We start from the raw sequence: 15,000 nt of genomic DNA on the forward strand, positions 1-15,000 counted from the left end.
TCCAGTAGTTTTCAATTTCTCATTCGTATTCTAGATCAGCGATCTATTGCACCGCATACCAGCCAGTGTGAAAGGAAAGTCCTGTTGATCGCAGGGAAAACCCTGAGGATCTAGGGATTTATTGATATGCACCTGGCGATATCCTTTGGCAGATATAGTCTCTCTCTGATATTTCAGGATACGTCTCTGAACGTGTTTGCGTATCACCCAAGAATAAAAGACATATTCTTTTTAATATCTTTTTTACGAGAATAATTTACAAAAATGAAATATTTTTATATATATATATATATATATATATAAATATAATAATATATATAATATGTGATATATATAGAATATATATATATATATATATATCAATATATATATATATAATACGCATTAAGCTATAAATGTCCTTTAATGTCTAATTCGCTCCAACTCAAAATTAATGTATTTTCATATATCTTAACTGAAGGGGAATTTTTAATTGATAATAATTTCTGAGGTAGAGCGAATTAGATATTAAAGGACAATTGTAGCTTATTGCGTTTACCTATATGAATCACGGTGATGTGATCAGACTCATGTGTATATATACATATATGTAGAATAATAATGGGTTTAATGAATTTCGTAGCGGTCTTGACCAATATGTTTTGGCAATAACGAAGCTTTTTCTAGTTTAGATTATTCGCCTTTTGTCTGAATGTGGCGTTTGACTGCTAAATCAATTCAGTGTTATAATTATTAACAATTCTGATTCAGTATTCCGGAATATTTTTTCGAGTGATTTTAGCAGTCAAAGAATAATTATTACAGAATTATTTTAATTTCTGTACATCTTTGTATGGTGAAAGAGGAAAAGGCCATCGACCATTCATAGTAAATTCAATATTATCATAAGAGAAAAACAATTAACTCCAACTTGAGGATGATAAGATAAGTTTCTTAAGTTGAGCCATTGACGTCGCTCCTAAGATATAGAACCAGAACCCATGTTTGACTGGCCAGTTCATATATATAGATTAGAGGTATGGAGTCATTAGACTGGCCAGTACAGTCCGATGTAGAGATTAGAGACATGGGGCCCTCGTAAGATTGGCCAGTACCGTCCTATATAGAGATTAGATAAATGAGACCGCCCATAAGATTGGCTGGTATAGTTCGATATAGGGACAAGAGATATGGGGCCCTCATGAGATTAGTCAGTAAAATCCATTAGAGACCTAACAAGTCGTATAAAGGACTAGCTATAGCAAATTCACATCAACCGTGCGTTTGATGTCTAGGCCAGTCCCTTACGACGCTCCTGATTGGCTGATGATAAGCTAATCACAGGGCTGGAAACTCTCAGTCTCTCTCGAGAGAGTCCGTATGGTTAGGTTCTATGTTCCACCTCTCTTGAGGGGTACGTCTTTCAAAAGTATCCCTCAGGAGAGGTGGAACACACATCCTGCATACGTTAACTCTCTCAAGAGACTGAGAGTTTCTAGCCCTGTGATTGGCTTATCAGCAACCAATCAGGAGCGTCGTATGGGACTAGCCCAGACATCAAATGCACGGTTGATGTGAATCTACTATAGCCAGTCTGGTAGAGATATATGACTTGATACTTCTGTGCAAAGTCCTCTGTAATCGCGGCTGTTTTCAAAACCTGTTTTTTCAAATAGCGGAGCTTGTTCTTCAGAGCGTCATTCTCTGTGTGCATATGCCTAAAATCGATCAAATATACTCTCCTGAATTAGGTATAGGGAGTGTTCGGTTTTATACGACTTCAGTGCCCGGCATAAAAAGAGACGCAGAATAACGAGTGAATCCACTTTCCTTACTTTTTACCTCCTGTCAGATAGTCGGTCAGTTGGTGGTAGTTGGTCATTTCTCTTTCGTAAAAGGCATGAGACCAAACAAGGCGTAAAAGAAGAGAAATTCAGCATTTATTTTCGGCTAGTATAAAACTGAAATAAAGATCAACGTGATTGCTTCTTGTAAAAAAACAATGTCCATGACCTCAAAAAAGACAATTGGAAACCCTTAACATGGAAAACTATTAGAGGTCTGATTCATTCATTCTCAGAGAGAGAGAGAGAGAGAGAGAGAGAGAGAGAGAGAGAGAGAGAGAGAGAGAGAGAGATTAATTAAGGAAAGTAAAAGGTTACAGAGAAAGCCTAGATTTCAAGAAGAATGAGAGAGAGAGAGAGAGAGAGAGAGAGAGAGAGAGAGAGAGAGAATTTACATTGAATCAGGAAGAGAATCGGAGGAAACTTTTCTTATATATATCGTTTCTTAAATTCCTTATAATGCAATGCCCGAGACTCGGCAATAGTATTTTTTTTTTTTTTTAATATTTGTTGGGGAAACTATTTTTTCAGAATAACCCAAAGCATTTGCATGACAGCGGAAATCCATTCCTCCGGACGAAAAAATAATGTGAACTTGAATCTCCGGCATTTGAAAATTGTTGCAAGGCAAACTGGAAGCGAAAATGTATGCATAGCGGAAAATAATTTTGTGCTTCGACAGAAGTAAAAGAGAGAGAGAGAGAGAGAGAGAGAGAGAGAGAGAGAGAGAGAGAGAAAGGAGCACTACTTTAGAGGAGCCGTCACAACTGCAGCGTAATAAAAACGAGTCACTGATGTTACTTCATTACGCGAGCACTGTTGAAACTCTGTGTGCTCATATATTTTTCACATTTTGTTTTTAAGTTTCTCATCCTCAAAGAATCCGCTGCCCCGATTTTCACTTTAGAAACCTTTCGTTGGAGAGGTTCTGCCTTTCATTCCCAAAAGAGCAAAATCACACAAACTGCACCAGTAATACAACATGAAACTTAATTCCATTACATTCTTCATCTCTCCAAGATACAGCTGACATTAAAGAAATTTAATTCTGCAGTCTTTCTTAAATTCGCATCAACCCCCACGTCTCTCAGAGCAGCTTTCCTATTACCTCAGAATCATCAGTCTCGTTGATTAAGCCCCTTCCCCCATCTTCACGCAATTCCTTTCTCTCCCAAACTCTCTTATTCATCATCATCTTTCATTCTTGGACCCGGTTGCTCATTAACCTTTCTCCGCCGTTGATTTTCTTTCCCGAAAATTGATTGTGGTCTTCCCTCGGTTATTTCAATTTAAGTGATCGTGGTCTGCACTGAATTACTGTTTCTATTTCTCAATTCGTCGCTTTTTCCTCATCATCTTTTGTTACTTATGCATCAATTATGCAATTTCTGCCCCGATATGCATATTCGGTCGTCCGTCATAACAACAACATTCTTCTAAATGATTTTCAGTTCTGTAAAAGAAAGCTATTGAGATGGCTTTGACTGTCCGTCCACACGTTTTCTGCCCGCCTTCAGATCTTAATTAAAAACTGCTGAGGCTAGAGGGCTGCAAATTGGTATGTTGATCGTCCATCCTCCGGTCATCAAGCAAACCAAATTGTAGCCCTCTAGCCTCAGCAGTTTTTTTTTTTTTTATTAAAGGTTAAAGTTAGCGACGATCGAGGTCTAGCAACGCCATAGGACAGGCCGTCAACGGGCAGTGGCCGAAAGGTTCGTGGGCTGCGACTCATACAGCATTATACCGAGACCACCAATTATACGCTGTACAGAAAACTCGATTGCGCCTAAGAAACTTCGTCGCATTATTTACTTGTTTATCAGGTCACTAATAGTAAGGTTCCGGCACAGTCAAGTCCTGTGGGATCAATCTCCCCCATCCTAATGAGGAGTGATCGTCTTATCCTTAGCTACTGCCTCTCGTCTTTTCCCCAGCCTTCTATTTCCTCTCCTTTTGCCCCATAAGCAAAGATATGTATTTATTTTTGTCTGCATCTACGTAGTGTCTGCATTTCTCTGTATTTCCACTGTCAATTTTCCATAGACTTGTCTTGAAGAGATCTTATGCTTTAATTTGCCAAACCATCTAAAAAAGAAATATCTATTTCTTGTCAGTTCCTTCCGCACCTTTCTTCATTTTAATTGGCAATTTTTCTTGCCTTTTCTATGGTTACCATTTATCTCTGGGTATCAGGTGACCTCTCCTGAGATCTGTTCAATAGTTAGAAAGATATTTAATGTCAGAAAGAGTTCGCCCTTTCTCATACCTCACTAAAGATACCGGTACTTCCATTTTCTTAATTTTTTTTTTTATTTTTTTGTGTATTCTTTTACTTTTTGTTTTTTGTTTTTTTATTTTTTAAAGAAATCATCACTTCTATCATTTTACTTGATGAAAATCAACCGTCTTCACATTTCTCGGAATGCACCTCGAAAGAAACATCTGGCAAATTGCCTTCGGTTCTTCCTGGAAATCTAGTGCCCTTTTCTTTTTGCTTTTCTCTACTATCTTTTCTTTTCCGTCGTCACTTTTTTTCTATCATTCGCGACTTTCCCCTTCATGATGGACATTGTCGTGTTTTGCTTCAAGCAATATTTTTTTACTATTATTTTTCAACGACAAAATCGTTTCCCTCTGTAATGATTCACAGTCTTCTTTAATTATGTCTGGATCTTGGAAGATTTCGTCTCTAATTTACCATTTAAAAAATTCCTACACGCTTGATGCTCTGAGCAGAAATTGTATACCGCTAGCTAATTCCATTCATAATAACATTTGAATAGAATGAGCGAGAATTCCTTTCCAATAAAATATATAGGTATCTTTTCCGCACTGTTTTCGAGATTCCAGTCACCTCATTCCTGTTTGTAAATTCTCATGAGAAGAATCGACGAGAATACGTAAATAATAATATAAAAAAAATGCTCTCGGTTTGGTTGCTTATATAGTTTTATAACGAAAAGAAAATAAAATGGAATTTTGTATTTGGTAATAATTTGATTTGAGGGGGGAAAGGACGCTGATGAAGAGTAGATGGTGCTTTTATGTAATGAAGCAGATGCCTTTATGCAATGAATGGTATGGGAAAGGGGATGGATAAATTTTAGGGGTTATTTTCATCTACAACGAATGAGGGAGGATGGCCATAGAGTGGGAAGGAAATTATTGGTGAAGAATGTCTAAGTAATTTTTTTATAGAAAAACGTCTATATATATATATATATATATACTATATATATATATATATATATATAGTATATATATATACATTATATATATATGTATGTATGTATATATTAATATGTATGTATGGATGTTATATATTTCACTCTTTGCAAAGAAGAATGAGTTGACTAGAATTTCGAGAAAAAAAACGCAGAAAAGATATCTATTTTTTATAGTATCTAATAAGCCAATTAAATTTGCTTTTCATGATGAGAGTTGCAGTTCAAACTTGCCTAGAACGACTTTAGGAAAGTAAAATGTCAGTATTCTTTCAACAGTAGTTGAAAGGGTCGGCGATAAAAAGAGTGATTATTACAGGGAAAAATGTAATTATTCTGAAGGAATTGAGAGACTTTGAATACTAAAGGTGTTTAAGAAAAGATACTTTCCAGATTAAAAGAACACTTAAGATTAATGAATGAATTATAATGAAATTTGGTGGTAAACCGCATTGGATTGAAGTACCTCCTTATGACAACTGAACAGCCAGAGCTACTGATGGCTTCGTCTGTCGGCCCCGCACTTTCCCATCCGCCCTCAGATCATACAAACTACTGAGGCTAGAGGGCTGCAAATTGTTATGTTGATCATCCACCCTCCAATCATCAAGCATAGCAAATTGCAGCCCTCTAACCTCAGTAGGTATCTTAAAGGTTAAAGTTAATCATGATCGTCGCGTCTGGCTATGCAACAACACAGGCAACCACAGCCGGCTGAGAGTTTCATACAGCAATAAACGAGTAAGTTGTACAGAAAACTCGCCGAAGATACTGTTACTATTTGAATATAGAATTTAGGCCTGAGGGCGAATCACTGGGACCTATGAGGCCGTTCAGAACTGAAAAGGAAATTGACAATAAAAGGTTTGTTTTTTGAAAGGCGTAACGGGAGGAAGACCTCAAAGCAGTTACAATAGGAAAACTATTGTTAGGAGAGGATGGAAAGGAAGAATGATAAAAGATAATATGAAAACAGGAGATAGAGCAAAAGGAAAGAAAGGGGTTGCAAACTATGGGGTTTACGGCCCGCTTTGCGAGCAAGAGCCCGTGCTGATACAAAGCTAGCTAAATCATAAACAACAACACTAGCGGCCTAAAGTACGCCGCAAAGAACCTAAAGCAATGCCTACAGTGCATCGCATGAGGTGCACAGGCGGCACTACCCCTGACGGAGGATTTTCGTTGTTAAACAAGAACAAATATCATTAAGACGTCATGCGCGGTCCTTCACGGAAACCAACTAATATCTCTTCCATTCTGGTTCATTCTTGTGAACTAAACTTGATGAGGAACATTTAGACGTTGACATAACTTACGATGTTCGCTGGTTTTTCTTCCCCTGTTTGAGTGAAAAGTCTAAGTATTCACCAGACTTGGTGCTCGACGGCATTGCATCTGAATAAAATAAATGAATATGGTCCCTTCGGCAAGTTCTCCAAAAGGAAAGGTGAAACTGGAATTCCCATCCACTCTTTTTCTCTTTACCAAAGAAGACACGTTGAGAATAACATCTGAATCCCTCCAGAAAAACAGGAGAGTGGCTGAATTTCAAACGTGTATAAAATAACTGTCCTTGTGTATAAATCAAATGCATTTTCTGTACACCTTCACGGTTGTCGTTTTCGAGGAATTTTCGTTACTAGTGTGGCTTTCTGGTGACATTGGCAAACCCTCCGTGGCTTTCCGACCAGAGCCACGGCACAGAGGAATAAAATTCTTCACTTTGCCTTTTTATGCCCTATTATGAAAAGAAAATGCAAAGAACTGCGTATGATAACACTGCTAAAAGCCAATGTTGTGAAGAAGAAACGGTAAGTAACTCCACATAACATCTCTGTTCATTAACCGTTATCGTCATATTCCCTTCTTCGTAGAATAGTATCTCGTTCTGTCCGTTTGCTTTTCACTCCTGTTATATAACAGGTTATTAACTAGAAGTTACAATTGGTTACCTATGAGATGGTTATTGCTGAATAGCCAATGCAGTAATTATATATGCATTAATTATTTCCACATTCTGGGATAATTTAAAATATGCGTATCATTGTGAGGTTACGGCCTATTGCTGTTATTAGCTTTAATTGTCTGTAAAAGGAAACTATTGAGGTGGTTGTCTTATGTCCGCCCTCAGATCTTTAAAGCCTACCTAGGCTAGAGTGCTGCAAATTGGTATGTTGTTCATCCATCCTCCAATCATCAAACATTCCAAATTGCAGCCCTCTGGCCTCAGTAGTTTTTATTTTATTTAAGGTTAAATTTAGCCATGATCTTGCATCGCCAACAATATAGCCCACCACCGGGCCGTGGCTGAAAGTTTCAGGGGCCGCGTCTGAGATTTTCTTGGGCTGTGGCTGAGCGTTGATATAGCATTACACGTTGTACAGAAAACTCCATTGCGCAGAAGAAGCTTCGGTGCATTTATTACTTGTTTGTTTAACACTCACGCCAGCAGGAATCTTTATATTTTAAGTTTGTCTACAAAACGTATTTTGACATTCAACAGCTGAGTAGAACTTTGCAATTTTATGTTGTATTTAATTTCATTGAGTGTTTCCTTGGTTACAATTATGGATTTTTCTGTATCGTAGGCTCATTTTTTGCAGCACGCAGTTTACAACACTGGGATATAAATATTTTTATGAAATGCATCGTGTTCTCAATTTTGCTGATGGATTTTAAGTGTTATATTTGGGACACGATTTCTTCATAATTACCTGAGAACGATGAGAATCCACCCAAAGCCTTTGCGTTCCGACGGATTCTATTCCTCCTGACCAAAAAAATGTGGACATCAATTTTGGCCATTTGAAAGGTGTTGCAAGACCAACTAACTGTAAGTGAAAGTCTCTGCATAGCGGATATAATTTTGTTCTTCGACAGAAGAGAGAGAGAGAGAGAGAGAGAGAGAGAGAGAGAGAGAGAGAGAGAGAGAGAGTCACTTGAAACTCATTTCCTTTTCACTGGAAGTTCTGACACAACTTTAGCCTAATAGAAATTAAATTCTTTAATGTTGCTCGCAATTCCCTACGTACAATTGGACTAACATTATTAAATACTTTGTTCTTGTATTTTTCACAGTTTTTTCTTTTCCATTTCACAAAGGAATGATAAAAGAGCGTCTCAGTGGCTGTGGTGGTAAGGTCTTTACCTGCCACCTCGGTGGCCGCGAGTTTGATTCTCGACCATTCCACTGAGGCGTGAGAGAGTGTATTTCTGGTGATAGAAGTTCACTCTCGACGTGGTTCGGAAGTCATATAAAGCCATTGGTCCACGTTGCTATGAATTACCACTGGTTCCATGCAACGTAAAAACACCAAACAAACAAACAAAGGAGAAACTGTTGTAAATTCATCTTATAAAACTATATATTCCAAACATAACCTAATCACACAGATAGCATCATAATACGACGTTCAACTAGTCATTCCGTAACACCTGGTTCAGATACATTCTTCATCTTTTGTCTGATACACCTTATATTAGAGAAATTTAATTTCGTAGCCATTCTAGAATCCACATCAACTTTCACGTCTTTCAGAGCAGATTTCCTTTTGCCACCAGGATACATCAATCGCACTAATAAGTTCCCTCCATTTTCACGCAATTCCTTTCCCTCCTAAATTCACTTTTTCATCATCATCTTTCATTCTTGGACCTCAGCCAATTAAAAGTTATTATTACCATCCCGGGATACCCAGTACAACGTAGTACATTATGTTTGCAATATTCCTGCACAAAGTAAACATAAATAAATATATAAAAAATATTTCCAATTTTTTATTGCTTTAAATTCAATACAAAGTAAATTTGGTGAAAACAGCCACAATTTCTTTGGAACCACTGGTCTAGACAGCCATAAAGTTATAATCGTCAAAATCCTTAACGGTATTAACAAGACTGCTCGGTTATTGTGTTAGTGACGCGTACAATTAAAAGTATTTCGGCCCGGTTTCCTTAAGGAATTTGAAGACGAGTTAGATCCAGCAGTTTTTTCTTCTATTTTTCCTAATTGATAAACCCTTTTCTCTCCCCGCTCTGAGAAAACAGGCTTATAACCTAATCCTCAATTTCTACTGTTGCTAAAGTACCAATTTATTTTTCAACTCAGTTGCTTCAGATTACCACTATAGTAGATTCACATCAACCGTCCATTTGATGTCTAGGCCAGTCCCTTACGACGCTCCTGAACTGGCTGTTGATAAGCCAATCACAGGGCTGGAAACTCTCAGTCTCTCTCGAGGGTTCACATAGGTAGGATCTATGTCCCACCTCTCCTGAAAGACGTATCCCTCAGGAGAAGTGGAACATAGATCCTACCTATGTGAACTCTCGAGAGAGACCGAGAGTTTTCGACCCTGTCATTTGGCTTATCAACAAGCCAATCAGTGAACATCGTAAGGGACTGGCCTAGACATCAAATGCACTGTTGATGTGAATCTACTATAGTAACTCCCAGAAAGTCATGTGGCAATCATCGTCCCCATCTTAGTGATGTAAATAATCGTCTTATCCTCAACTGCCCTTTGTCGTCTCTCCAGCTTTCTTGTTTCCTTTCCTTATGGCTGACTTTTTGTCACCACTACTTAATGGGGCTCCCAGATCATAGCCAATTTCGATACCTCATAAGCAAATTAAATTTATTTCTGTATGCTCTCCTCGTAATGCACCTTAGTCTGTCATTTCTCTTACTATTTGCACTATTAAGGTTTCTTTAAATCATCTTAAAGAGATCTTACGTTTTAGTTTATGTGACCTTTTGAAAAATTATTAATTTTGTGTCAGTTTCTGAAGAACCTATAGTTACCAAAGCTTCATATGTGTACTTTACCTGTGCGTATAGGCACCATTTCACCTTTTGAGTAGCAGTGATTTCTCATACCTGTTCGATTATTGAAAAATTATTCTTCGTCAGTGAATCAGTGGGTCCTTTCTCCATCCCTCTTGTAAAAATGAAGTAACTTTTTCGTGAGGCATGTCTTCGGTCCTCTTTCAATGGCTATATTTTGTTCACTGTTCTGTGGAGCTGACAGAAAAATTCCACTATCTTTATGATGGTTTTAAAATACGAGATGAACTTCATCTCATTTTACTTAAGGAAAATGGCTGCTTCAAATGTCTCAAAATGCGCTTTTTAGAAAGCATTTGGCAAATATTCCTTCTTTCTTTTAAATGCGACATTCTTTCATATTTCCTTTTCTATTTTTACTTTAAAAAATACCTTCGTGATTTTTGTTTTGTTTTCACTAGACTTTCCCGTTTTCTATGCTTACTTTAAATACCCTTCGTGATATTTTTCTCACTCTTGACTTTCCCCTTCATGGAGAGTACATTATGGCGTATCTTTCCTAGCATTATTTTTTTTTATTTTCACTGTTCTTTTTCCAGCGACAAAATCGCACCCCTCTGTAATAAGTTCACGTCTTCTTTAATATTGCTTGGTTCTTGGTTCGAATTATTTGATAAATTTCTACATTACTTTCCCTTTTATTTTTTTTACTGAGCAGACATTATTTGTTTCAGCTAATACGTTCATTGTGACGTTTAATGGAAGTACGCGCTAATTCTTTTTATATACAATACTATTTAAATGTCTTCACTTTTTTTTATTCTTTTTTTATTATTTTTATTATTTTTATTTTTTGATTTATTTTTATCTTTTTTTTTTATGAAACTTAGTGTCCGAGCATTCTCTGCATATTTTCTTGAGAAGACCGGATAAGAAAATGATTATAGATGAAACAAACTTGAATTTGGTGCGGTTGCTTGGAGAGTTTCAGGGGAAAAGAAAATGGGATGCTGTACGTGCTGTTTTAATATTCAGGGACGAGAGGAACGCAGCTGATTAAGAGTAAATGGTGCTTTGATGTAATGAAGTAGATGCCTTCATGTAATGAGTGAAAGGGGAATCGGGGATGGATAAGTTTCGGAGAGCATTTGTTTTCTTCTGCAACGATATGGAAAAATAGCCTTAAAGTAGGATGGTAATTATTGCTGAAAAAGCGTCTAGGTGGTCTTGGATTTTTAAAAGATAGAAATATATATGCATACATGCATATATACATAGATAAAGTAATGCCTTTATTTATACATAGCATCACGTTTATATATATTTCGTGATCAAGCTATTCACACATATACATATGCGTATATACATACACACACACACATATAATAATATATATAGATATATATATATATATATATATATATATATATATATATATATATATATATATATATATATATATATATATATATTATATATATAGATATATATATTATATATATATATATATATCTAATAAAAGGAGCCCATAAAAACACCAAAATGTAGAGAGAAAAGTACTATATTTCAGAGACTGCTGTCTCTCTCTTCAGGTCTATGAATGAGAAAAGTTTACAGAAAAGGTGGTATTATACCAAGAGATTCGTCCACAAGTAAGCCAATTTAGGTCACCCCCACCCGCTGATAATCTTCCTTTAATCTTCTTAAGCGTTGGTTGAATGAACACTGCGTCGACGATATCTGATATCCAATTCCCTTTTGAGATGTCATTACCTGCTTCTCTTTTATCAATGCCGATTCCATCATTTGACTCTTGTACCGGCAATTGCTGCTATAAATTACACGTGACATATTCCAGTTTATTCTATGGTTATGTTCATTTATATGGTTGAAAATAGCCGAGTTCTGTTGTCCATACCTAACTGACCGTTTGTGTTGTATTAATCTCTGGGGGAAGTGATTTACCTGTAAATCCGATGTAAGATTGGTCACAGTCCTGGCATGGGATCTCATATACCCTAGAGTCTTTGGGAGATGTCTTTTGTTGGACGTTAATCAGGGATTTGGCTAAGGTATTTGGGTAGGTAAATGCAAAAGGGTTGGATTTCCCAACGGGTGTGAGTTACTCTTCTTAATCGTCTCCAGGTGGGGAATTTTTAATTTTATTTGTGGGTGTGTCTCTGGTCTTGTCTTTATGGGGGGGGGTCGGTAGAAAATTACGTTTGCTTTTTGAATTGCTTTCTCAATTATATGGTCAGGATACTTTAAAGATGAAAGTTGCTTGCGAATTAGTTCAAATTCTTTTTCCAGGAAATCTGGGGAACAATTCGTAAGGCTCTTAAGAATAGGTTGCTAGCTACACCTATCTTGATAGTATTGTCATGATAGCTAAAGTAGTGAACATATGAAAGTGAGAACGTTGGTTTTCTGTATATGGTAAATTTGTATTCTGTCGTGTCTCTGATTATTAAAACATCAAGAAAAGGAATTTTGTTGTCTGTTTCCCATTCAACTTTAATTTGATGCTGGGCACTAATGCGTTTAATTTTGAGAGGAATTCATTAAAATTACCCCACTTATTATGCCCAAAATGTTAGTATGTCATCCACGTATCTCATCCACAGCATGTTTTGGGTTTTATTGCATTTATTACTGTAGTTTCAAAGTATTCCATGTACAGATTGGCTAAAATAGGACTTAAAGGACTACCCATACTACACCCGAATTTTTGCTTGTAGAATGATTCCCCGAATGAAAATACGTTATTAGATGCACATAATTCAACTAACTTTATTATTTTGTCAAGTGCCTAAGGGAAATGATCTGAATAGGGGGGAGTAATTTTTCCCTTAAAAACAAACTGAAGAACGTCCTGCACTGGTACTTTTGTGAATAGGGAGTCTACGTCAAGGCTTAAAAGTTTTATGTTGTGAAGTGGTATATGTGCTCTCTGCTGAATTTGTGACAAAAGTCTTCCGAATGTTTGATGTGACTGGGAGAAAAAAGTGCCTAAAAAAGGAGGAGAAAGGAGGCCAGCTAACCATTTAGAAATTTTGTAATTGAAAGCTCCGGCGCATGAAACGATGGGTCTGAATGGAAGATTGTCTTTGTGAGTTTTGGAAGACCTTAAAAGTAGGGTAATTAGGATTAATTACTTTAAATTTCTCTAATAGTTCAAATACTCTTTTTGTCTTGGCCAATTAATCTTACTTTCGAAAAAATTCTGTGGGAACGTTTCTGGAGGGGATTTTTCGTCAGTTTTTCGTAAGTATTTGTGTCGCTAAGGAGCTGGTTGATTTTGTCGAGGTAGAAGTCTTTGTCCATTATTACAATTTTGCGTCTTTGTCGGATCTACTTATTATAACATCTAACTTTTTTAGCAAGTGGATGGCTATCATGAATCTGCGGGGAACAGGATATTTCCTATGAAGGTCAGTTAAAGCATTTAGTAACACTCCATTTAAACATATCTCTTCACGGCTGTAGTTTTTGTCAGATATGAATTTATCAAAAGCCACTATGAAGTCTAGGTTGTTTTTGCGGTCTGGCAATAAGGGCAAAGGATAAGCTAAATTTAAAACTAAATGTTGATTTACAGTAGGGGGGTGTTGGATAAGTTTAAAAACTTGTCTTGTTGTTCAGATTATTCCATGCGCTATTATCTATTAAAAGCAATTGCTTTAGTGGCATCAATAAGTTTCTTGCAGGTATCTCATACCGACGAAGTTTTTTTCCGATTCTCGTTCGTCAATTTCTGGTGAAAAATACGCAGACTCCCTTCTTCCATTTATTGAATTTTGTCACGACAGCTGTTTCGCCTTATGGCATTATTCAAGCGACTACTGACTTACAATCTGACCTTTCGGCCTATTCATTTCATCGTGTGGGAGGTATGACCTTGAGGTATGGGTACTGGTTAGTCTAGGGATTAACAGCTTAAGGGCGTTGTTTTGATACAAAGAACTTAAGGACATATGTAGTGACAATAAGAGTGAAAGTTTAAACAGTGGTTAAATTGTCTCACTACATGTCCTTATGTTCTTTGTATCCAAAACAACGCCCTTAAGCTGTTAATCCCTAGACTAACCAGTACCCATACCTCAAGGTCATACCTCCCACACGATGAAATAAATAGGCCGAAAGGTGAGACTGTAAGTCAGTAGTCGCTTGATAATGCCATAAGGCGAAACAGCTGTCGTGACAAAATTCAATAAATGGAAGAAGGGAATCTGCGTATTTTTCACCAGAAATTGACGAACGAGAATCGGAAAAAAACTTCGTCGGTATGAGATACCTGCAAGAAAACTTATTGATGCCACTAAAGCAATTGCTTTTAACGAAAATTGTATTAGAGAAAAACAAAAAATATGCCCTAAAAGTATATATATATATATATATATATATATATATATATATATATATATATATATCTATATATATATATATATATATCTGATAAAAGGAGCATAGAAAGCGAGCACTGTATTTCAGAGACTGCTATCTCTCTCTTCAGGTAGGTAACAAATGAGAAAAGTTACATAAAACGTAGTAATTATACCAAGAGATCCATCCACAGGTAAGCCTTTTAACTAGTCACCCCGGTTGATAAATTCTCTTTAATCATCTTGAGCGTTTGTTAAAGGAGGATTTTATCTATGATATCTAATCCCCGGGTCCCTTTGCGATGTTCATTACCTCTTTGTTTAAAATCAAAGCAGAATCCACCATAGATATAGAGAGGAGAGATTGGACAGCGCACATTAGCCAAAGTGGTCTGTGATGTGCACTGCCTGGCGTCATTTCCAGTGGATTGTTGTCATGTAAACAATAGCGCAAACCCAGACAATCTTCTGGGAAACCCTGCACTCTTTGAAACGTGTTTTCTCGGATGTCCGTCAAGACTCAAATGATTTATGCGCCATTTACTATATACAATATGTATGTATGTAGAAATAAAATATTTAATCTTGCCATAAAGTTTCTAGATATGGCAACCTACATTATAGTTATTTTCTCAGCAGTCTTTAATGATTAGTAAACTGTCTTTGCAGCATTTACCAAGGACAATGTTTACTACATGTAGTAAATTTTTTAATTCTGTCTGCTGTAGTTTGTATACACTTGTGAGCAATATAGTTGACCAATTTGTCGACGTTATATGCCTTTC

General features: G+C 36.6%; 1 protein-coding gene across 1 annotated transcript in view; it reads left to right on the forward strand.

Annotated features, from left to right (window-relative positions):
- Positions 1-1,117: 1,117 nt before the first annotated feature.
- The window catches only part of LOC135209331 (neuronal acetylcholine receptor subunit alpha-10-like), a 42,374-nt gene continuing 28,491 nt past the window's right edge, over positions 1,118-15,000 (forward strand). The window contains exon 1 of the mRNA XM_064242032.1: positions 1,118-1,189. Within this exon, the coding sequence (XP_064098102.1) occupies positions 1,118-1,189 (72 nt within the window). The remainder of the gene's footprint in view (positions 1,190-15,000) is intronic.

The sequence above is a fragment of the Macrobrachium nipponense genome, chromosome 37, assembly GCF_015104395.2.
Source record: "Macrobrachium nipponense isolate FS-2020 chromosome 37, ASM1510439v2, whole genome shotgun sequence".
NCBI classification, from domain to species: domain Eukaryota; kingdom Metazoa; phylum Arthropoda; class Malacostraca; order Decapoda; family Palaemonidae; genus Macrobrachium; species Macrobrachium nipponense.